The sequence below is a fragment of the Salvelinus sp. IW2-2015 genome, linkage group LG18 (assembly GCF_002910315.2).
Source record: "Salvelinus sp. IW2-2015 linkage group LG18, ASM291031v2, whole genome shotgun sequence".
NCBI classification, from domain to species: domain Eukaryota; kingdom Metazoa; phylum Chordata; class Actinopteri; order Salmoniformes; family Salmonidae; genus Salvelinus; species Salvelinus sp. IW2-2015.
Window position 1 is genome coordinate 32,126,795 of NC_036858.1, and position 24,458 is coordinate 32,151,252.

General features: G+C 44.5%; 1 protein-coding gene across 3 annotated transcripts in view; it reads right to left on the reverse strand.

Moving 5' to 3' along the window:
* LOC111978368 (tight junction-associated protein 1) overlaps positions 1 to 24,458 on the reverse strand; it is a 145,325-nt gene that overhangs the window by 42,085 nt on the left and 78,782 nt on the right. For 2 of the 3 annotated variants that reach the window (XM_024008388.2, XM_070448428.1), the window contains 3 exons: positions 18,040 to 18,234; positions 14,178 to 14,206; positions 3,624 to 3,785 (listed from right to left, as the gene is read on the reverse strand). In XM_024008388.2, coding sequence (XP_023864156.1) covers positions 3,624 to 3,785; positions 14,178 to 14,206; positions 18,040 to 18,192 — 344 coding nt within the window. In that variant the 5' untranslated portion in view covers positions 18,193 to 18,234. The remainder of the gene's footprint in view (positions 1 to 3,623; positions 3,786 to 14,177; positions 14,207 to 18,039; positions 18,235 to 24,458) is intronic. The other variant, XM_024008389.2, reaches the window with a different exon arrangement.

The window sequence follows — 24,458 nt, forward strand, 5'->3', positions numbered from 1 at the left end:
GCAAAATCGGCAGTGTATCAAATACTTGTTCTCCCCACTGTACATGTTGACCGCAAGATAAAAACGAAATGGTACATTTACATATAAAGAAAGATATGGGAAATGTATTGGAAAATATTTCAAATGGATGCAACATATTTTACGATTTAAAAGACATCTTGTGCATAAGAAACAGAATGGCAAACATTATCACCCGACACCCAATCGGGAAATGGTTTTCCCGCCAAGTTCTGTTAACCAGCATTAGCTGCAGACCTGTGTCCTGCCTCTGACAGAGTTTTAGTTTCCTAAGCAGGGCTCTACAGCGCTACAATTTTACGCGCATAAAGCGCCTAAATATTTTGCTGCGTGACCTGGAATTTTTATTTAGGAGCACCAGTGCGCCTTGAAAAATTAAGGACTCTAGCTTTATTACCTCAACTATTTTTCATTGTGCTCCTAAATTTCTTTGTGTGCGCCTACATTTTTCAACTTAAGCGCACACCTGCTCCTTGTAAAAAAGGTCAGCCTAGAACCCTTCTCTGTGTGGTGGTGGGAACCTCATTGATCAATACCATTTCACTTCATAATGACATAAGCTTTACAATCTCATTCTTTTCTTTTTGTATTTCATCCCCTTTTTCTCCCCAAATTCGATCTGGTCTCATCGTGCAACTCCCCAACGGGCTCGGGAGGCTAAAGTCGAGTCATGCGTCCTCCAAAACATGACCAGCCAAACCGCACTTCTTAACACCCGCCCGCTTAACCCGGAAGCCAGCCGCACCAATGTGTTGGAGGAAACACAGTTCAACTGACGACCGAGGTTAGCCTGCAGGCGCCAGGCTCGCCACAAGGAGTCGCTAGAGCGCGATGAGCCAAGTAAAGCCCCCCCCCAGCCAAACTCCACTAACCTAACCCGGACTGGGCAAATTAGGGCGGCGCCCTATGGGACCCCCGATCACAGCCGGTTGTGATACAGCCCGGGATCGAACTTGGGTCTGTAGTGACGCCTTATGCACTGTGATGCAGTGGCTTAGACCGCTGCGCCACTCAGGAGGCCCACGAGACAGTTTATTTTCTCATTAAAATATGAATTAGGCATACCCCCCACCAGTACACGCTTGTCATTTTGTTGGCTATTTTTTTCCTGCCATTAACACTAGAATCGCTGGGCCTCGAGGGAACCCCCTTCGAACCCATTCTGACTGCAAAATTCTAACAGTGTTATTCATATATGCTATAGCAAAAATAATCATTTGGTTGTGCTTAATTTTTTTTTTACCTTTAACTTACTTAGGTAACATCAGAATCCGATTTTATTTCTTCTAAAATAACAATAGCTTTTTAAAAATAAATGTATGTTACTGTAGTCTATGTAAAAAATTTAAAAATTCAAGCGTTCAATACATTTTATTCGTGGAGTGCCATTGTTACAACTATGAAACAGAACGCATGTGTGATGGAATGCTGTAACAGCTTTTTTATACAAAAAAAAATGAAAATAATACCGCCAACATGCACGGTCAGCAAGACGCGCAGCCAAGCGATGACAACATCAATAAACATAAGTGCCAAGTGTGCTTGATAAAAGTGAAAATCAGTACAAAAGCACATTATGAATAATAATCAATTATTGGCAGCTCATGTCACAAACAACGACAGCTGGTGAATGCAGTGCTAATGTTACTTGCTTGCGATGTAGGGGATTCTCTGTCAGTGGTGACATTTTGTGCTGATAATCGGCCCATGGCGTCGTCACTGACTTTGTTCTATCCAACGGTACCGTCTCTTCCTCTCTCCCATCTCCCCGTTTCATTTGGTGGTGGGCGCATCTTCGAGGCGCAACGTACTCGATTTTTTTTGCCCTTAGGCCTCGGAGGTGTATGTTCAGGCTGAGGCTCAGAATCAGATGAATAATCATCAGACATGTCATGATTCATTTCTTCCCCACCGTCAGTAGTTCAGTCAGAGTTTGGAGCGACGCTAACACGGCATGTGCTTTCGTCTTGGTCTTCTCGCCATTGTAAATGACGTACTCCACGTAGGCCAGAGTAGACTGATAAAGACTGCTTGGATTTGATGGACTGATATAAGGTACATACCATTTTGAGATAAACATCTGAATAGACCAATATAATAGAATGGCCCACCCTGTTCTTCATTCCCAATTGGTGATTACATAATTCTGCATTGTTCGCTTCCCCTCGCTCATCAACTCACCCATTCTCCCCCATCATACTTTACTTCATTTATTTAATCTGTTGTTATATGTGTGAAATTAGTTTAGGCATAGTTTAGGTTCAGTTTCGAAACAATTATTGGGGTGATTATCAACTGGACACGGCAACTGTAGGGAGAAGGAGAGGGGCAGGCACTATTTAAAAAATGATAAGCCCTCTTAAAACTGGTTATAACTCCAGTTCTGTTTGTGATATTAAGATTCTAACAAGGACCGTGTGTTATATAGACTTACTTAGAAAAAGTCACTTCTTTTTTTTTTTTATCATGAAAAGTCCAAATGACAGCTTTAGCGGTTCTAGTGTTAAACTCAAATCTATTTGATCTGTCAATACGCTTTTAAACGTTAACTGTAAACGGAGAATAATGTAAATCATCATTTAACAAGCTACAAGTTGAACACAGATGGGACTTGGCTTGCCTTTTACTTCAGAATGAACTGGATAGACCAGCAGATGTGTAAAGATGAATTTCTTAATCAAGAGCTGGGAGGTGGGTTGCAAGTGCATCGCCAGGGAAAGCAAACACAGCAGACCAGAATAATAATATGTAGGAGAAGCATTTGCTTTTAAATCAGGTTCTGAAAGACTGGTGGCCATATATTGTAGAGGAAGGCCTGGTGTTATCACCTGGGGCTGACAGAGAAAGTGTGGTGGGGCACAGAAGAGCCCTGGGGCAACATCCTCCGATTGAACAACAACATTATGAAATATAGATATGCACTGAGTGTACAAAACATGAAGAACTCTTTCCATGACATAGACTGACCCGGTGAATCCAGGTGAAAGCTATGATCTCTTATTGGATGTCACTTGTTAAATCCACTTCAGATCAGTGTAGATGAAGGGGAGGAGACGGGTTAGAGAAGGATTTGTAAGCCTTGAGACAACTGAGACATGGATTTAAAGGGCCTTTGAACAGGGTATGGTAGTAGGTGCCAAGCGCACCGGTTTGTGTCAAGAACTGTACCCCTGCTGTGTTTTTCACGCTCAACAGTTTCCCGTGTGTATTGAGAATGGACCACCACCCAAACAACATCCAGACAACTTGTGTGTAGATAAAACAGCACAGACTTCCTGGCAATGTTCCATGTGGCAGAAACTTAACATAACATTCTCAAATAGGCAATCCAACATGCCCGGAGATTGAGGGAATTAAAGTAACAACTAGATGCATAATCAGACAGCTAAGATCTCATTAATTCAACAGCTTTGATCAAATTCATTAAAAATTGATTGCCGGGGAAGGTATTCATTTAATCTTTCTGTGTGGGGAAAAAAGTGTGGTGGGGAGAGGAAGTGAGTGAGCGCGGTGTAAGGGAATATTATCTGTGTTATGAGATAGTGAGAGCGCTTTCCATGACACTGACAACTGGCTCAGAATACGAGGGAGGTCGAACTCGTCACCTGCGGAACTTGTCTCTCATCTTCTCCAGGTCGTCGCGGGTGCGACCCATCTCCTCCCGCATGTAGTGGCGGCTGGTCTCAAACTCCGTCTCCATGGCCTCCATCTTGTGGGTGGTGTGGGAGAGCCGCCGGCGCAGGTCTTCATTCTGCTGCTGCAGGATCCTGGAGGGGAGGGACGGGTGGAGAGGGGGGGGGGGGGGAGACAGTCAGCCCAGGTGCAGCGGAATGATTCACAGACAGTATCGTATTTCACAGTGACTAGACTGACAAGACGAACAGAGAGCCATGAGAACTTGCTTCAGCCACAGAATTCAGGGAGACACAGTTAACTGACAAACTGAATTTGAGCGACTGACAAAATATCAAAACGGGAAATAAAGAAAAATCACAATGAACAACTATGATAAGCATAATAAGGGAAAACTGGTATGCGATAGAAAGTCATTCCTTTTGCTGGTGCATGCATATTTATGACATACAAATTTTTTGGGTGTGCGAGAGAGAGCACATGGTTGACCACAGCCCTCTGTGTGTGTCTGCAGCGGGGAGGCGAGCGGCCTGTGTCTTGGGTGACTGCCTGACTTTGCCCAGGTCCCTTTGTCCTAGTGTGTCTGTGGATTTAATGGGAGATACTGTCAGGATGCTGGGGGGACGGAGCAGCTGACATGGGACAGGACACATCTGCTATCTGCCACAACCCAATGTCCCCAATCCTGTCACCACACAGCGCATCACACCACGCAGCATCCAGCCACACACTCACTGCTGGCTGCACACGTCTATTAAAACCACAGTTCTCTCAGAGTCTGTCCAATCTGGCTCAGATGCATGACAGCGGTTAAAACAAGACCACATGTTTTTTTCAACACGTCACTGACACATCCAACCAGCAACAACAGATAGCTCAATAAAAAGCACAAAGAAAGCAGGGAGAAAGGAGGAGAGAGGAGGATATGCAGATACGGCCAGCTAGTTAGCAGCAGAAAGCTCATAACTACCGTCCACTGACCTACGTTTAGGCTGTGACTTACAGTAGGCTCAGATTAGGTTGTGAGAGCCAGGCAATTGATTAGGCAGACCACATCAGCAGCATCCAGGTGCGTTACCCTGTGACAGGGTGTGATTGGGTGTGACCGTGTGGAATCAAATTAGCCCTCACGCCGCTGTCTGCTCCGCCGTGCTGCGTCTGCAAAGATCAATTGGACTTTTTCCACACCTAACAGCTTGCGGACACTAAATCTTTAAAATCGACGTGAGGTCCCATCCTGACACTCCCAGAGCCAGAGGGTAGTCCTCTTCACTAAGTCTACTGCTTAAGAGAGGGGAAGGAACGCACACGCATGCAGACACGCATGCCAACCAGAACGGCTCAAGAAAAGAGAACATCAATGATTTATGGTATGTTCTGGTTGGTGGGGGGGCGACCAACGTTTTACTCTATAAATATACACAGGATTTCACGCTTTCTTCTGGGCTCTTTCAGGGCACAGGTTTGAGTAACAGGCAGAAAATTGGTATTTGGCACAGTCTGTGGGTATTACCCAGTACCTTCAGTCCTTTTGTAAATAACCCATCAGTTAGTAAATTCTGCAGACTGGTAGGAAATGTAATTGACATCCAACAAATCCAAAAGTGAAAGTCCACATTTACAACGTAAACAATACGTTTCCAGGAGTAAAAAAAACAAACAACGCTCTTGATGACTTAACGATACAGAGATCAGATAAGGGAGGTGGAATTGTGATTTCTAATACCAACATGTATATCGAAAAATTTGTATGTTGGATGATTAAAAATATGTTACAAGAAACAGATTTTCGAGTAATAAAGTCCTCGTTAAATGACTACAAAAATAAATGGTTGACAGAACAGGAATTTAAATATCTTTGTCCCAAAACCTACAGTTTAGACACAAATCAACCACAGACCCTCCATTAAGACCTATCGTTTCAGGTACTGGCTCCCAAACAGAAAGTGTCTCGTTATGTGGACTTACACATTTATCCATTAGTCAAACAGTTGCTCTTGATGTCTCATAGCTATATACTGTAGCAGCTCAGGGGAGTCAGGGGAGAGGTGACACTCACAATAAAATAAGACAGCGGGAGACCCGTTGCTTTAGGATCTGGGGGGCTGCAGTTGCTTCATGGGCCCAGCAGGTAGTGACTGGCCGTCGGCAAAGACTCGTTTCCCGGGCAGCTCCAGGCCAGGTATCCCTTCTGGCCACAGTTGTAACACCTTCTCTGGCTCCCGCTAACAAGCAGCCGAGCCTCGGGGGTGATCTGGGTTCAGTAATAGGAGGCCGTCTTGAAGCGGGGCTCAAATAGGTGTCTCCCTTTCTACCACGCGTTGGTTCGGGCTTGACTTCAGGCCTACTGGGCTCTGTCCTTCGCAAACACCTCTACAGTAACCTGGTGATTTTCTATTAAAAGCAAGCAGGGCATCAACTAACGGGGGTTGCTCTGGGCAGCATGGCGCTTTGTGTCGGTGGGCAGGATACATTTGTCTATTACCAGTCGATCTATAGCTGATGGCCCGTCCCACGTGGTAAGCCAACTACTAGTTAATCTAACCGGCGCGGCTATTTGAGGTCTTACCGGGGCGTGGCCATCATAGGCCCAGGAGTGGAATGGTTGTGCCTATAATGGGCCAAGATGGCAGTTTTCAGAGCAGCATAGTTGTCGACATCCGCCCGTGCCAAGTCCCTACAGGCCTTCTGGGCTTCTCCAGTCAGAAAGGGGCCACTTTGCCAGCCAAGTCCTCCTAGGGACATCGCTCTTTCTCTGTGGTGCGCTCAAAAACCTCTAGCTAAACTTCAATGTCATCTTCAGCAATTAGCTTGGCGAGAATCTTGACTGGTTCCGTCATTCGATTTGGCCGAACCATGGCTTGGCTAAGCTGTGTGAAGGCCTCCTGATGGGCAAGGAGGCTTTGGGCTTGCACCAGCTGAGTTACAGCGTCTTCCATGAATCACCAGACCCAGTTGGTGCCTGTAGAGCTGTCCATGGCGCCGACTCACCTTGGCCTCTCGAGCCCTCTGGAGCTGACCAAGGTCCTGCTCCTTCCTTTGTAGAGGCCTGCTGGCCCCTGGTTTTCCATAACACCAATATTGCGAATGATGAGGCCCTCAAATTCTTCCTCTCCAACCGCTTAAGCAATGTGCCTACAAATTACATAATTGAGCTTGCACAACTAATGCTTACTAAAAACTATTTTCTATTTGAAAAATATCACTACCTACAGACTTTAGAAACAGCAACGGGAACTCCATTAGCTTCCAACAACGCAAATCAATCTTGGGAAAATTCAAATTGGATTTTATTCATGAAAATAATCCTTACAAAGATCATGTTAAATATTGGACCCGATATACAGAAGATTGCTTTATGATCTGGACGGGTTCCGAAATTAAATGAACTTCTTAACTACAATCAAACAATTTCCTTCACTATGGAAAATAGCATTAACCATAGATTTCTTAGATATAGATTGTCGCTTTTGTAACAAGTACTAGAGTTTACAGAAAACCTACAGATAGTTATCGCCCTCTCCTTGAGCATTTTCGCTTGAGAGGATACCCTGATGCCTGGCTTGATAAAGCTCAAAACACAAGTTTAAACAGAAACCAGTTACTTAATAAATGACAACAAAAACAGAATCAAGTTTTCTGTAAACTATATACTTACTTTCAATGATAGCCGTAATGGCATCAAGTGTATTGTCAATAAACATTGACACAGACTCCTATTTAAATTCTGCCTTCCAGAATCCACCTTTATTCACCTATAAATGGTCAAGAAATCTATCAAACTTACATTACCGTTCAAAACTTTGGGGTCACTTAGAAATGTCCTTGTTCTTAAAAGAAAAGCAATTTTTTTGTCCACTAAAATAACATCACATTGATCAGAAATACAGTGTAGACATTGTTAATGTTGTACATGACTATTGTTGCTGGAAACGGCTGATTTCTAATGGAATATCTACATAGGCGTACAGAGGCCCATTATCAGCAAGCATCACTCCTGTGTTCCAATGGCACGTTGTGTTAGCTAATCCAAGTTTATCATTTTAAAAGGCTAATTGATCATTAGAAAACACTTTTGCAATTATGTTAGCACAGCTGAAAACTGTTGTTCTGATTAAAGAAGCAATAAAACTGGCCTTCTTTAGACTAGTTGAGTATCTGGAGCATCAGCATTTGTGGGTTCGATTACAGGCTCAAAATGGCTAGAAATAAAGAACTTTCTTCTGAAACTCGTCAGTCTATTCTTGTTCTGAAAAATGAAGGCTATTCCATGTGAGAAATTGCCAAGAAACTGAAGATCTCGTACAAAGCTGTGTACTATTCCATTCACAAAACAGCACAAACTGGCTCTAACCAGAATAGAAAGAGGAGTGGGAGGCCCCGGTGCACAACTGAGCAAGAGGACAAGTACATTAGAGTGTCTAGTTTGAGAAACAGACGCCTCACAAGTCCTCAACTGGCAGCTTCATTAAATAGTACCCGCAAAACACCAGTCTCAACGTCAACAGTGAAGAGGCGACCCCGGGATGCTGGCCTTCTAGGCAGAATTCCTCTGTCCAGTGTCTTTAGCCCATCTTAATATTTTCCTTTTTATAGGCCAGTCTGAGATATGGCTTTTTCTTTGCAACTGTACTTTGTGGTGGGCTGGCTCATGAATTGATATGATGTAATTAGGTGAGCAAACACCGGGGGCGGTAATGATTTGAGTTGCCCTTTGTGCCAACTCCCATACCCTATAACTCTATTTCTTTGTGACTAATTTCTATACAGGTAGACCAGAAAAGCCACATCCCTGATTGGCAGATGAATGGCAACCGTGATCAGAAGGACCTGCTGCTCATCTGTTGTTCTTTACAAATGCTGTTTTGAATAAAAATAAAATTGTGCCTACACACTAAAGGCTGTAAAGCCGAAACGTCTGTGTATGCTATCCCTGTTGCAGTGAAAATAATGAAAAGCATAGAATAAGCTTTATGCGACATCTTGAGCGCAAACCCTTTTAATTTGTCTGAATTTGCAGGTTTTACGCAACAGCCAAGCTTCTGGGCGAGCGCGATTGTTCTCTTTTGATTAGGTAATACCCTGTAATCCTGTACAAGTTTGCTTGAGATAAGTATGTGTGCTCAGTATGCATGTACACAACACATACGGAAAGTATTCAGACCCCAATTTATTACGTTATAGCCTTATTCTAAAATTGATTAAATATTTTTCCCCTCAATCTACACACAATACACCATAATGACAAATCAAAAATTGGTTTTAGAAATTGAGACTTCATAAATACATTTGATTGATTGATATTAAAAATGTAAACCATAAATATCTAATTTACATAAGTATTCAGACCCTTTGCTATGAGACTCGAAATTGAGCTCAGATGCATCCTGTTTCCATTGATCATCCTTGAGATGTTTCTACAAAGTCATTGGAGAACACCTGTGGTAAATTCAATTGATTGGACATGATTTGGAAAGGCACACACCTGTCTATATAAGGTCCCACAGATGACAGTGCATGTCAGAGCAAAAACAAAGCCATGAGGTCAAAGGAATTGTCCATCGAGCTCCGAGACAGGATTGCATCGAGGCACAGATCTGGGGAAGGGTACCAAAATATTTCTGCAGCATTGAAGGTTCAAGAACACAATGGCCTCCAACATTCTTAAATGGGAGAAGTTTGGAACCACCAAGACCCTTCCTAGAGCTGGCCGCCCGGCCAAACTGAGCAATCAGGGGAGAAGGGCCTTGTTTAGGGAAGTGACCAAGAATCCGATGGTCACTCTGACAGAGCTCCAGAGTTCCTCTGTGGAGATGGGAGAACCTTCCAAAAAGACAACCATCTCTGCAGCACTCCATCAATCAGGCCTTTATGGTAGAGCGGCCAGACGGAAGCCCCCCCGCAGTAAAAATGCACGACAGCCCGCTTGGAGTTTGCCAAAAGACACCTAAAGAACTCTCAGACCATGAGAAGCAAGATTTTATTTTCTGATGAAACCAAAATTGAACTCTTTGGCCTGCATGCAAAGCGCCATGTCTGGATGAAATCTGGCCATCCCTACGGTGAAACATGATGGTGCCAGTATCATGCTGTGGGGATATTTTTCAGCGGGCAGGGACTGGAGCTGACCAAGGTCCTGCTCCTTCCTTTGTAGCTCCCTGACTAGTGACTAGTCAGGATCAAAAGGAAAGATTTACAGAGCAAAGTAATAGAAATCCTTGATGAAAACCTGCTCCAGAGCGCTCTGGACCTCATGCTGGAGCAAAGGTTCGCCTTCCAACAGGACAACGACCCTAAGCACACAGTGTGAGGCGGCAGATAGCCTAGCGGTAAGAGCGTTAGGCCAGTAACAGAAAGGTTGCTAGTTCAAATCCCAGAGTCGACTAGGTGAAAAATCTGTCGATTTACAAGGCACGTAACCCCAATTGCTCCAGGGTCAGCGTCAATGACGGCAACATTTTAATTTCACAACGCACAGGTTACAAATATAAGCGCCTCCTATTTGACCGTTGACCTTTATAAGAAGCTAAGCTTTCCACTCTATTCTGCTGTAAATGTAAGCATTGAGGAAAAATGTAGATGCATTATATGGTACAATACAAGATTTGCACAGAACTCAACTCCTGCCAACTAATGCACAGTGTGTATATAAAAGCAAGGTATCAGGAACTTTGGCTCTAACCTGGATGATTTACAACAGCAAAGCAAAATGAGCATGTCACAGCATAAAAGGGTCAATTTCAGACAACCTAGCACCCGAGTCCACAGTGGTTGGGATACTTTTTCGGCTGTGTTACAAACAGCTCTAACAGCCTTGCACACTGAGATGCTCCACAGGAGCCAACAAAGAGGTGGAGGAGAGTGGCAAACGCACATTGGGGAAATAACTGCGATAAGAGAAAACAGAGATTCAAAAGCTTTCAGAAAGTAATTTGATAGACTGAGATTGTAAGATGTTCTCAGAGGCCAGTTTATTTTATTTTTTACAAGCATTAAACTTTGTCCTTGTGATCAGAGAGGTAGGCGTGTGCATCATAGTGAGCTGAAAAAATGTGAAATGCTATCAAAAATGTAACAAAAAACAACAACATTTGCAATAGGCCTACAGCGAAACACCCAACAGCAACGCTTAGGATGGCCAACAGAACGACAGCCATCGCTAGGCCTCTGATGTCTATTTCCCTGACTGCTTCATGGCAACAACATCGTCAGTCATCTCATCACTGTCACTTCTTATCTGTCTTTCATAGGCCCCTTATCCCATGGTAGTCACAACTTGACACTGAGTGACAGAATACAACAGGTACACGTCTCGAGATAAAGGCTGGAAGGATGCATTTGTGTGTTATGTCTAGTCAACCAAACAGAAAATAAGACCCGGCATATGGAAAGAGAGGTAAACAAAACGCCTCTAATTAAAATAAGCATAGTTGAGCATGGCTGGTCGAGAGGCAGAGGCCATTTAAAACTTGGAGGTACAGCAAGGTTCCAGCGGAGAATGGGAAACAATTCCTGGCCGAGCTGGACTTTTCTGACCTGTTCCCCATTCGGAGGGGTATGATGGAAGGAGGGAGAGAGAGGAGGAAGATCTGTCTGTCAATCGACGTGTCGGTAATCCCATTCATCTGAGAAACACATGTTGGGAGATTTGCTCCTCACAGTCCTCTGCAGCATATGCAGTAGACCAACAGCCAAGATTCAGCATGACAAAACCGCTCTACTACTGGGGAGACAGAACAAGCTCTAGCCTCTGTAGAGGCTTGGTGCCTTGAGGAATTCCAGGGCAAGAGTGGGCAACTGGGCGGTACTCATTAACAGCAGCACTCAGCTCAGGTCCGGTTGTATTCAGTCAGACACAGGTCATCTCGCACAGAATTATTCAACATCCCACACGAGCACAGGGGCATCTAGGCCAATCGATTATGTTGCCTGTGTGCCACAAAGCAGCTTACCAGCATTTCCCACCACAGGGAAGAGAGAGGGAGGGAGGATCCAACAGCCGCTACGTCAGCGGAAATTCATTAAGCATTGCGGTCTGATGCCCATACGTGTGGATAGTGGCCTGACAACATTTACCCTAGCGCGCACGTCACAGCTTGTTCACTGACACCAAAGGGCACTTCACGTGTAGCGTACCACAGAGACAGAGACTGCGCTAGACTTCACTATGAGAGGATAAGATGAAACTTCAAAAACACAGGCACTGTCACACACACACTTGATAGATTTAGTAGTAATTAGCTGAGTATAGGGATTCCTGTGGGAAAGGAAGTGGAGCGGAGGAGGACAGGAGGACTGATGGAGGTGAGAGTGCCATCTGTAACTAGAACTAGTGGTCGGTCTCTGCTTTGACTCATCATTAGCTGTGTGGCAGCAGCAGGTGTGTGCTTTCACAGCCTGGACTGCCGAGGCTCTCAGGGAGGTCCGGCAGGGAGATGGCACTGATCACACAGATTCACTCTGAGCCCAGTCTGGGGTGGGAGGAGGAGAGGGAGGAGGGCGGTGTGGTTGACAGATGTTGGCGCTAACAGCAACCTGCTCCTCTTCCATTCGCCCACCTGTGCAGCGCCCATCCGACCACACCGCAGGGCCTAGTCATCATCGCACCAGATGGGATCTCCCATATCTCTATGAACCCTCCCTCCCCTCCCCCTCCGTGCTACTGACGCAGAGGCTGGGTGTCTGAGGGCGTATTCACACTTGGTCACTTTCAGCCAATTTTTGTGAACTCGGTGCGATTCGCTTATTTCTTTGTGCAGCGTGAAGACTCCAAAAGGAACTCAGACCCGTCAAAAGAGCCCACGAAGCAAACCGAACTGAGACCATCTCGAGAGTTCGTTTCACTTGAATTCCATGGTCCGGTTCCCTATGTTTTAGGCAATGTGAACACAAAGCTCCGCAGGTTCCCTTGTCATTATTCCCGCATACACACTAGATTACTGCAACACCATTTCCCCTGCCATAACCCTTCACATCGGTGCCACAAAAGAGAGAAGATGATATGCAGGGTCGTATTCATTATGCAAATTCTGTTGCGAAGCATTTCTTAAACGGAAGCAGACGGAACGGGGAGAAACCTACCTGAATTTGTCCAATAGAAACTCTTGTTTTAGTTCACTGTTTGGCCAATGAATACACCCCATGTTCGGAAACAGGATACACCAGAGCTCAATTTCGAGTCTCATAGCAAAGGGTCTGAATAGTTAAGTAAATAACCTATCTGTTTTTAATTTTTAATACATTTGCAAATATTTCTAATGACCTGTTTTCGCTTTGTCATTATGGGGTATTGTGTTTAGATTGATGAGGAAAACAACATATTTAATACATTTTAGAATAAGGCTGTAACATAAATTAAAAAGTCAAAGGGGTCTGAACACTTTCCGAATGCACTGTAAGTAGGTATATTTAGCTGTCCCATAACACATTCTGATGGAATGGCTTGTCCTGCACTTCGTAAAAACCCACAGTACATTGAGTGGATGTTGGAAAAAGATCTTGGTTCCTCTCTAAACATAGCAACGTGAATGCAAAGAGGACTCGGACCACAAAATAGGTGAAGTGAACTGGCAAAAGAGTCGAGTCCTCTTATAAAGGCAAGGGCAGTGTGAATACAAGGACTTTAGTTATTTAGCTGATTTTTTACCCCCCTTTTTCTCCCCAATTTCGATCGTGTCTCATCGCTGCAACTCCCCAACGGGCTGAGGAGAGGCGAAGGGGGGAGTCATGAGTCCTCCCAAAAAATTACCCTTAACACCCGCCAGCCAGTCCGCACCAATGTGTCAGAGGAAACACCATTCAACTGGCGTCAGCCTATAGACGCCTGGCCTGCCACAAGGAGTCGCTAGGGCACGGTGAGCCAAGTATAGCCCCCCCGGCCAAACCCTCCCCTAACCCGGTCGACGATGGGCCAATTGTGCGGCGTCCTATGGGACTCCCGGCCACAGCCAGTTGTGACACAGCCCGGGAATGAACCTGGGTCTGTAGTAACGCCTCTAGCCCTGCGGCATTACTACAGTGCCCTAGACTGCTGCGCCACTCGAAAGGCCCAACCCAGAGTTCACTTTAAAGAGGACTGGGATCGGCTGTTTTAAAGAGGACTACATGTAAAAGTAGCCTGCCAGGCTCCCTCTCCCCAGGAAGCGTCTCGACCGGAGCAGCTGGGGGGGGTTCCAGTGAACGGGTGGCCATGGTTCGGTGCCAACCTGGCTGTTCACTATAAGCAGCCTATCTACCCACTGCCAATCAGGTCATGCCACCCAGGGCTACAGCTTCCCACACAGTAAAGATTGAGTTATACAGTACACTGTAGAGGTGTCAACACTGGGCTCAAAGTGAGGCAGGCAAATAGACACAGAAACCCATCGCCAAAGAACCATTCCAAGACATGCATAAGTTCACTTTTTTCTGTTTCATTAAACTAAGTCAAAATGTGGGTATTTTTCAATCCTGTGGCTGAAGTATTTCACAGAAAATACAACATATATTTATCAAGGTAAGCATGAGGATATAAAATAACCACTTACTTGATCCTGTCTGCATCTGATAAGGAGTCCTGCAACAACAGAAACATCCCATTAAATTTGGCCATTGTGGATATGTTTGCAACAAAAGAGATTGTCAAAGCATTGTCAAGAAAAACAACACATAAAATCTCAGCTGCCCTGGCAAACTCTGCCATATGGGGGAAACATTGGTAATTACTTTTAAAAAGGCTATCTACAACCTTGAGGCATTGAGCGAGACCGGCAGTGAGCAGACCTTGGAAAAAGCTGAGATGCACTCTGACAACAATCCACAATGTCAACAATCACTGGCTTTCAAGGTAGAACTTGAAGCAGAAATTGTACACAGGTTCTATGTTTATAATAAAGAATTTTGCACTGCACAGATTCCTTGGTAGCCACAGTGTTAGCCACATTTCTGTTGAAGCCAAAGGGTTAGAGATGAGCAGCCAGGGCAGAATTTTAAATTGTGTCTCTCTTAGCTGCATAGGTCAATACGTACACGCCTCATGGAGCTATGAAATCAATTTGACAGCCCCTGTCATTCTGCCAACTAAAAAAGCCATCAGTTTACACATAGGGTCCATCTGCACATCTACAGCACTTAAGAGGCTAGTTATCAGCATTATATTTAAGAATATGGTAGTCTCATCTCTGTAGGATAATTGCACTTTAATAATTAAGAATAATCGTTACAGGCATAATTTAAAAAAAAACATTTGGTCCCCACACCTTGTTATTCGATTTTCATCATTGCAGAACCAATTATATTTTTGTAAACTTAAATTGACTATTTTAATTGAGAAAATAAAGACAAACTGCATGGGCAACATTTTGGCACCCCGGAGCTAGTACTTGGTTGCACAGCCTTTGGCCAAGATAACAGCAGACCAACTCTACTTTTAGCCATCTTTGAGCTTGCTGCACCTTTCTACTGGCAATTTTGCAGATTTTTAGCAGCAAATTGGTCTAGTTCTTCAATGTTTGAGGTGTGCCCTCCACCAACTGCTGTTTTCAGCTCTTGCCATAGGTTATGGATGTGATTCAGATCTGGACTCTTTGCTGGCCACTCCAACAGTCCAGCATCTCTTTTTGAACCATTGATGTGTGTTTGGGGTCGTTGGCTTGGTGCAAGACCCAAAACCATCAATGGAGACCCAGTTTTTGGACACTGGGTTGAACACAGGACCCCAAAACACATGATCTGCTGGTTTCATGTCTTGCACATGTTAAAAGGCACCCAGTACCAGAGGCAGCAAAGCAACGCCACAGCCTTATCGAACCTCCCCCATGCTTGATTGTAGGGAGGGTGTTTTTCTTAAATTGAAAGCTTAATTTAGTCGTCAGTAAACACAGCGCTGATCTCTACAGCCAAAGAACTTGAATTTAGTTGAATTGGTCCATAGAACATTTCCCCCAGGATTTAGGCTGGTTTAGGTGGGTTTCATACATCAATCGGGCTTTCTTGTGTCTCCTTCCACAGTGGGGTCTTTCTAAGTTAACCAACAACCAAATGAAGCATTCAAAGAAATTAACACCCTCCCTAAAATCAAACATGAGGGAGGTTCGACAATGCTGTGGGGTTGCTTTGCTGCCTCTGGTACTGTGGGCCTTGAATGTGTGCAAGACATCATGAAATCAGCCACTTATGAAGGTGTTTGAGTGTAATGTTCAACCTAGTGTCCAAAAGCTGTCTGTTGAAGGTTGTGGGTCTTCCAGCAGGACAACTCCAAAGAAACATCAAAAGCACACTGGTATAGTTCAATAAAAAACATTGGACTGTTCTGGAGTGGCCAGAGGAGAGTCCATAACCTATGGCGAGAGCTGAAAACAGCAGTTTGTGGAGGGTACCCCTCCAACACTGAATTAGAGCAGTTTGCTGCAGAAAAGTAGGCAAAATTGTCGGTAGGAAGGTCCAGCAAGCTCATTGGTGACTCCAAGAAGCATTTGTTGGCAGTTATCTTGGCCAAAAGCTGTGAAACCAAGTACTAGCTCCGGGTTGCCAAAAAATGTGTCCATTTGTCTTAAGTTAACAAAAATAAAATTGGTTCTGCAATGTTGACAATCGAATAACAAGATGAGAACAAATTTTTCCATTTCTAATTATTTAAAAAAAAATTATTTAAAAAAAATATATATATTTTTAAGAAAAGTGCAAGTGTGTCAATATATTTGGCTGCAACTGTAGCTACAGCAGAATACCGTGCAATAAAATAAAGATATCTAAAAGTAAAATGATAGACTCACATGACACAGCTGCACAAGACTGAACTTTTCAGTTTGAATTGAACTAGAACGCTGGCTAGTGAATGCCACTTGAACGCTCTTTCAAGCCATCTAGGGAGATGACTTACCTTCAGTTAATGGCGAATGTCATTTCTATTTATAATATAACGAGAGTTGTAGCTAAGCAACTCGCAGGTTGAATCATCTCTCGACACAATACACAGAAATTGGTTGAGAAGGCTTCCAATTATTTTTCTGGAAGGTGTACAACAATGAACGGGGGAAAGAAGGAGAAATTCTCCTCACATACCTTGATCTGTGATAAAATTGAAAAAGAGCTGTGTTGTGATACAGTTGTCACTTGTTCCCTCTCAGAGTGAGGAGGCTGGGGCATGTATTTAGCTGTGGGTCTACTCATAGTGTCTTTGTGCTGTGTCCTGGTCTCCAGCTGAGAGGGCTGGTGCTGTTGTTGCTGGTGATGGTCCCCTTGCCGACTCTTGTCCTCCCAATCAGTCTCACTGCTGCGTCGGGAGCTGGAGTCCCCTCCACCCCCCACATGACTGTAGATGGGCCCCTCCGATTTGGGCCTTGCTCCCTCTCGATGGGGGTCTGCCCTGAGAGGGTCTGCCCTACGCTTCTTTCCATCCTGGTCGGGGCTGTCCTTCCTAAGGGGGATGCGCCAGGTCTTGGGCTGGCCCTCTTTGTCCTTCCTAGAAGGCCTGTCCCTGTTCAGCGCCGAGGACCACTCGTCCCACGGCCGGCTCTTCTCAGACTTCCTCTCGGCTCCTCGCTTCTTCACTTCAGGAGTCTGGGGGGCATTCTGTGCCTGGTACTGGTTACCCTTAGCTGGTCTTGGGGCCTCTTTATTTTTTCCACCCAGCATCTGCATTCTGGCAGGGCAGATGACCCTAGTGGTGACATCATTCAGGAAGTTGGAGAATTTCAGCTTATTTTCCAGAAACTGTATCTTTCTCTCTGAGGGCGCTGAGCTGGATGAAGTGGAAGATGGGGAAACCTGTCTGATAGAAGAGGTCTTGCCCAGATCCTTCCTCTCAGTCTCCCTGTCCAGAGACTTGCTCTCGGGTTTCCGGCCACGGCTCTGGCCCAGCATTTCAACAGACTTGGACTTCCTGAGGTCTGAGAAGTGGGCGCCCAGCTGGTTGGGCTGCTTTAGGATCCCCTTAGGAGGGAGGGCCGGTCTCTGGAAGGATGTCTGCTGGTGGTGCTGACCACCTCTGGGCACCAGGATCTCTGCATTGTCCTTGAAGGCCAGCGAGCGCTCCATGCTACGACTGGACTGGGCTATGGAGGCGGAGTGGCCACCTCGCTGGGAGTCCTCTGAGCTGAGGTCCTCGTCTCCAGATAGGGCGAGTAAGCCCTCACTGTGGCTCAAGAAGTGGCTCATCCCCTGTAGATCCCTGGCTGTCTGGTTGGCAGTGACGCCCACGGTGATGCCTCCATGGCTGAAGATGCGGGGTGGGGGCAGGACGGTAAGCTCCAGGCTGGACAGGCTGGAGACGTCCAGTTCGCTGTCCGAGAGCAGAGACCAGGAGGGGGAGAATATATTGCGGCCCTCAGGACTAACTGGGCATTTCGGGTAGGGGTCTGTGAACCTTGATCGCTGAAAACCTGGGGTATGGTTTGGAATGCGAATTACCTGGCAGGGGTCAGGCAGGTTGGGGCCAGCGGTGTGGACAGGCGGCGTGCTCCCACTAAGGTCCTCTCGAAACAAGGGCAGGCTGTTGCGTGTCTCGCGGTGCTGAGGCGGAGCCTTGCGGTACGGCTTCCTGGCCGGGGCAGCGCTCGTCATCCTTGGCGCTCAGCGTCCGTCTGTCTGTCCGTTCTGTTATTCCTGCCAGGAGACAAGCATTAGATGCGGTGGAAGTAGCAACAACCCTGAGTCCTGCTCTGTGCAAAAAGCCAGCTGTAAAGGTCTGTGTCCAGTTCCCCAGTCTTTCTCTCCCTCTCTCACACAACCATTCTCTCTCCCTGGCTCTCTACTCTGCCGCTCTCGCTCTCTCCTAAAGTGGCTGCAACGAAAAAGTGGTTTGAATCAATAGGGCTTTGAGAGCAGCAGCATTGGACAGTAAAGAAAGTGGCTGCCTGGTGCAGACTGTTAGTGGTGGAGAGTGGAGGGAGGGGTTTGGGATGCCACTTCAAATGAACATCATACACATGTCAATTTATGTGTTGTGATGTGGAGGGCTTTTAAAATATCTGCTCTCAGAATTCTGCCTGCAGAGTATGTGTGTATGTGCAATAGAAAGAGAGGAAAATCTGAGCATGCCCTCAAGCCTACGATTGATTACAAGCAGAAGTATGTTTCCAATAGAGGAACTCTTAAACTCCAGTCCACGGGCTGGCAGAATTGATTATAGTGGGCTAAGTTTAGAATGTGAAAACAAGCCACATTCGTTAGGGGGTGTGGATTCATTTCCTCCCAAATTCTAAACCATGGACCACAAACACACACTGATGCACCGGAAGGCACTTTTAGGAGCAAAGGCACACCGACACCCACACTAGTGGTCATAAATGACTAAAAAGCTTAAGCTGAACAAGAGAAGGACGCGTCACTATATCCATTCTGATTGATAACTTGGCTTCCGCTGAGTCACTCTATAGCCCTGTGGATCCAATTGCCAGTGAGTGGAGAAACACCATAGAGCTGCCTATGCTTCCTGCCAGCACAGACTAGGACACTGTAGTCCTCTCTATATCCATTATACATGTTGCTTATGCCAGTCTGATGCACTCATTGCAGTGTAAGCCATAGAAATCATTTTAAGAGGTTCAGATAGAAAAAAGGTAGATTGAAGGACAACCATTTGTATCCCTGATGGGCATTCTGAAATAAATAATGATTAGGAAAACGTTATTGTGGAATATAGTAAGGTCTCAACCCCCTCTTCAGTCTAACAGCGTGTTTTTACCAGACACGGCGTCAGCAAGAGAAGTACTGCCCCCATTAAGTTTCAGCGAGGGCACGCTGAGAAATGTGCAGGGGATTGTGGGAAGGTGAGCGGCGAGAACCCTAATAGCAGAGCAATAGAAAAAGTTGAGCTCTACTTTATGCAAATTTCACACAACCACCATTGCCAACTGAGGAGCAGATGTTTGCTTGATTATCTTCCGCTCATGAAACATAGTTCTGCCTGTAATTTTTTCCGGGCAAGCAAAAACAAAAAAAGATGGAGGGAAGCCAATCATCGCTATGTCTTGTTTTCCAATTCTATATAATGTTGCGTTGCTAGAATACAGACAACATCAGAAGGTCAACGGCATGGAGTAAGATTGCAGAGAGATAAAACATTATGGAGTCTAAAAGGAGGCCTGGGTAAGGCCAAAATGTCATATGCCAACTTTGATGAATTATTTCTCAATTATGCTTTTAGATACAAAATGTCAAACGTCAACAATCCTTCCTCCAAATGACCATTCAATTCATTACATTTTGTGAAAATCACCCAAAATCAGTATTTTTTGTCTGTCCTGGTTTCATGCGGAATCACTCAGATGGGTCTTCTAAGTTAAAGCTCTGCCTGAAAAACACCATTATTATAACCGACTAAGGCCACGTTTACGATATCTTATAAAAGGAAGTCAAACTTCAGCTCATCAGAGATGAAATCACCGACAGTGAATCTGAAGGTGACAGCCCTCAATTGGAACATGAACATTTTGGAATGCCATTTACCTGAAGACAGTATTTGAATGAGCCACAGGGGGTCTCTGGGTAAAATGAGTGCATGAGTTAATCAGCCTTGGAATGAATGATCAGACGCAATTACAGCACAGAGCCAGTCAGGTAGAGGAACCGTGAGTGTATGTCTGAAATTACAGCACATCAAATGAAAGGATTCTGATTAAGCAATCTGAGCTAAAGGAGGATGACATCTCAATACTAGATTGCTAGCAGGTACAGCGGTATTTAGAACATAGAGTCAAATTGACTATACCACACTATAGCAAAGCCTAGTCACTGACATACTTTTGTGTACATGACATGAAATCTAACAAGCTATTCTGAGCTGATACATGATGATACTGACATGCAAGACATTAAATAAATGCCACAAGCCAACATCATTGAAAAGGAAAAGGCGCAACACTCACACACCATAAAACATTCATTGTTTTATTTAAGTATGGTAAAATAAGTAAGGTAAAATATATATATTTTTTAATCATTAAAAAAAGACACCACAAGATCCCAGTTTCTAAAAGGACTTAAAAAAAACTAAACGGCATCATCATTATGGGAAAACACAGCTCTTCCACCTTAAAATAATGACAAACAGGAGCAGATACATATTAGGGATGTGACAAATGGAAAATATCTTAGTGTTTAAACCGCCATTTTTCTATCATCAGTTTTTCATCAAAACCATACGAAAAGATCAGAAAATTCCATGTCTCAATTCACAATCCTGCTGCCAGCAACGGTTTGGGTCTCACACTGCGTTCCTTTCAAAAGGTTTAAGCCTTGCACCTGTACTACCATTACTGCAAAGTAGGGATGCACAATATAATCGGTGAACATATTGAGTCGGCCGAAATTAGCTAAAAATGCCAACATCGGCCCGATGTCTAGTTTAACGCCGATGTGCAAAACCGATGTCAAAGCTGACGTGGATACCTATATAATGTAGGTACATGACGTAATGACGCCACGTAAAAATTTGGCGTTACACGTACAACACAGCATTCCTAACCTAGCCCACAATGTCTGCTGTGTAGAGTGAGCAGTCAACAAGTCGAGCAGTCAATTGAAAGAGTAAGACAATTTCAGCGAGTCAACTCAAAGGCGAAATCCATTAAAGCCAAGATAATGGAATTCATTGCCCTTGACAATCAACCGTTCTCTGTCGTGGGTGATGTTGGCTTTCGCCGACTGGTCGAGCACCGGTACACACTACCAAGTGAGCTATTTTTCAGACGTTGCCCTACTGGAGTTACACAGTCATAAAGTCACTGCTATTAGCTTCATAACATACATACTATGGAACGCCGTTTGGGTCATTGCGTGTCAAATAATATACAGTAGCACTGTCAAAGCTGTACAAAAAGTCTGCAAACAAGCAAACACCGGCCACAAACAATGTGTTTACAATACCGTGCTGGTAATAAAGCATAATTTGTTCTACCGCAACTTCTGGGCTAGCTAGCTTTAGCTTGGTACCTAGCTAGCACCAAAACAAACAGCCTGAAAACAACGACCTACAACCAGCCTGAAAACAATGACCAGTAGAAACTGCAGTCATTTTCATTATTCTTAGCAATGATTTAGGAATCCTTGTGGGTAAGTATTAGCTAGGTTGCCACTTGTTCACCTATTGAAAATGAACTTCAGTTCATGAAAATAAATAGCTAGCCAGCTACTTAACCCTTTTGCCCAAAGCTAACGTTATAAGCAGCCAGCTAGCTTCATCTGGCTAGTGATGCTCGAACGGACCGGATTATGTGTTGTGAAGCTAGCCACAATAAGGATTAAGCACAGTAGTGGCATTTACGGTTTTCCTTCAAAATAAGAGTATATAATTGACAGTGATGCAAATTAATACAAATAGTATAATTATACCATACTTTGATTTTGAATGCTAACCGCAAAGTCTACTAGCTTCACATAGATGGGTCCGACCACCATTAATCAAATAAGAACTGTCTTATAAATTAGGGTTATTTTAGATGACACCTAGCTATGCTACTATAACAAATTGTCGTTTTTCTATGTTTATGGGGAAGAACATTGTTTGCATCCATGAGCTAGCATCCTAGCATACTTATCGATGAACCGTTGTGACATATGAAATACGAGTGATAGCGTAATCAATGTGCAATAACTACGTAGAAAATTAATGAACGCGTTAAATTGTGACGTGCTGTCATATTCAGGTCCTGATTGGTCAAATAGTGTTATTTGACACGTCAAATAGTGTATCTTTATTGACACGCAAAGACCCAAACGGCGTTCCATAGAAATCCTGGTTGAGAATGAAATGACTGAACAAATGAACAATGAAACAGCACAGCAAGTAAATTGAAAGAAATATGTTTTGATTGTTTTACTGGTAACGGGGACATTCGTAAATGGCAACAAAATAACTTTTTGGTCAGTGTGGTGTGTAACCTTTATTTGAGTGGACAAGTCAGTTAAGAACAAATTCTTATTTACAATGACGGCCTACCCCGGCCAAACCCGGACGATGTTGAGCCAATTGTGCGCTGCCCTATGGGACTCCCAATCACGGCTGGATGTGATACAGCCTGGATTCGAACCAGGGACTGTAGTGATGCCTCTTGCACTGAGATGCAGTGCCTTAGACCTCTGCATCCATGTGTGTGTGTGTTAACTATTCAACTGTACTACAATGCTTAAAAGGCCGCTTAAATTTTAAATATCGGTTATAGGTATCGTGTTTTTTTTGGCAAGGAAAATATTGGATATTGGTATCGGCCAAAAATGTCATATCGGTGCATCACTACTGCAAAGTTTACATTTCCTCATTTAACTTCTCATAGAAATACCATATAGGACTTCACTGCTGTCGCTTGCCTTTCTCTGCCATTTTTCCAACTGTTAACAACGATGATGTAGTGGGTGGAGAGTCGACTCCAAAATAATTGACTCCAACTTCTTGCACGTCGACTCCCATTTCTGAGTGTCAAGATTCGAGTCCACAAGGAATTGACTCCCAAGATTGAGTATTTTGGGTAGGGAGGAGACTGATTAGTTGCCGTACTTCCAAGAACAAACACCTGCATCATTCATAGCAAGCTAGCTAGGGATGGAGAGAGAGGGGAGGGGCACAGTATAGGCAGGTCGGCCACCAGACAGACAGCGTCAGAACCATGTACTAGGCCTATCTATCGGCAAACAAACGCTGTATCTCACAATTTCTTGGCTTGCAATGTTTTGCAACTTCAGTACAGCAGGGCCTATCATCAATGAATAGGAAATTCTACAAGCACAGAATGAAAACTTAACACACTCGCATCATAAGCAAAGAGAAAGAGCAGGCGAGCCATCGCAAGGGAGAGAGGGGAGGGTGCCGGCAGAAAGAACCGTGCACATGCAGTGCCTTTGTAAAGTATTAAGACCCCTTGACTTTTTCCACATTTTGTTACTTCACAGCCTTATTCCAAAATGTATGAAATAAATAACAATTCCTCAGCAATCTACACACAATACCCCAAAATGACAAAGTGAAAACAGGTTTATAGAAATGTTTGCACATTAGGAGGGGTGCGTCACCTGAGTCCGTGTTTGCGCCCCCTTTGGGTTCATGCCGTGGGGGAGATCTTCGTGGGATATAGCCTTGTCTCAGGATAGTAAGTTGGTGGTTTGAATATATCCCTCTAGTGGTGTGGGGGCTGTGTTTTGGCAAAGTGGGTGGGTTTGTATCCTGCCTGGTCGGCCCTGTCAAGGGGTTTCATCGGATGGGGCCACGGTGTCTCCCTACCCCTCCGGTCTCAGCTTCCAGTATTTATGCTGCAATAGTTTGTGTATCGGGGGGCTAGGGTCAGTCTTATATCTGGAGTATTTCTCCTGTCTTCAAATCAAATTTTATTAGTCACATGTGATGAATACAACATTGAAATGTTTACTTACGAGGCCCTAAACAACAATGAAGTTTAAAAAAATACAGATAAGAATAAGAAATAAAAGTAACAAGTAATTAAAGAGCTGCAATAAAATAACAAATCGCGAGACTATATACAGGTGGGTACCGGTAAAGAGTCAATGTGCGGGGCAGACGGTTAGTTGAGGTAATTAGCAGAGAGAACAGTCTATGACTAGGGTGGCTGGAGTCTTTGATAATATTTTGGCTCTTCCTCTGACGCCGCCTGGTATAGAGGTCCTGGATGGCAGGAAGCTTGGTCCCAGTGATGTACTGGGCCATTGGCACTACCCTCTGTAGTGCCTTGCAGTTGGAGGCCGAGCAGTTGCCATACCAGGCAGTGAACAAACCAGTCAGGATGCTCTTGATGGTGCAGGTGTAGAACCTTTTGAGGATCTGATGACCAATGCCACATTTTTTCAGTCTCTTGAAGGGGAATAGGCTTTGTCGTGCC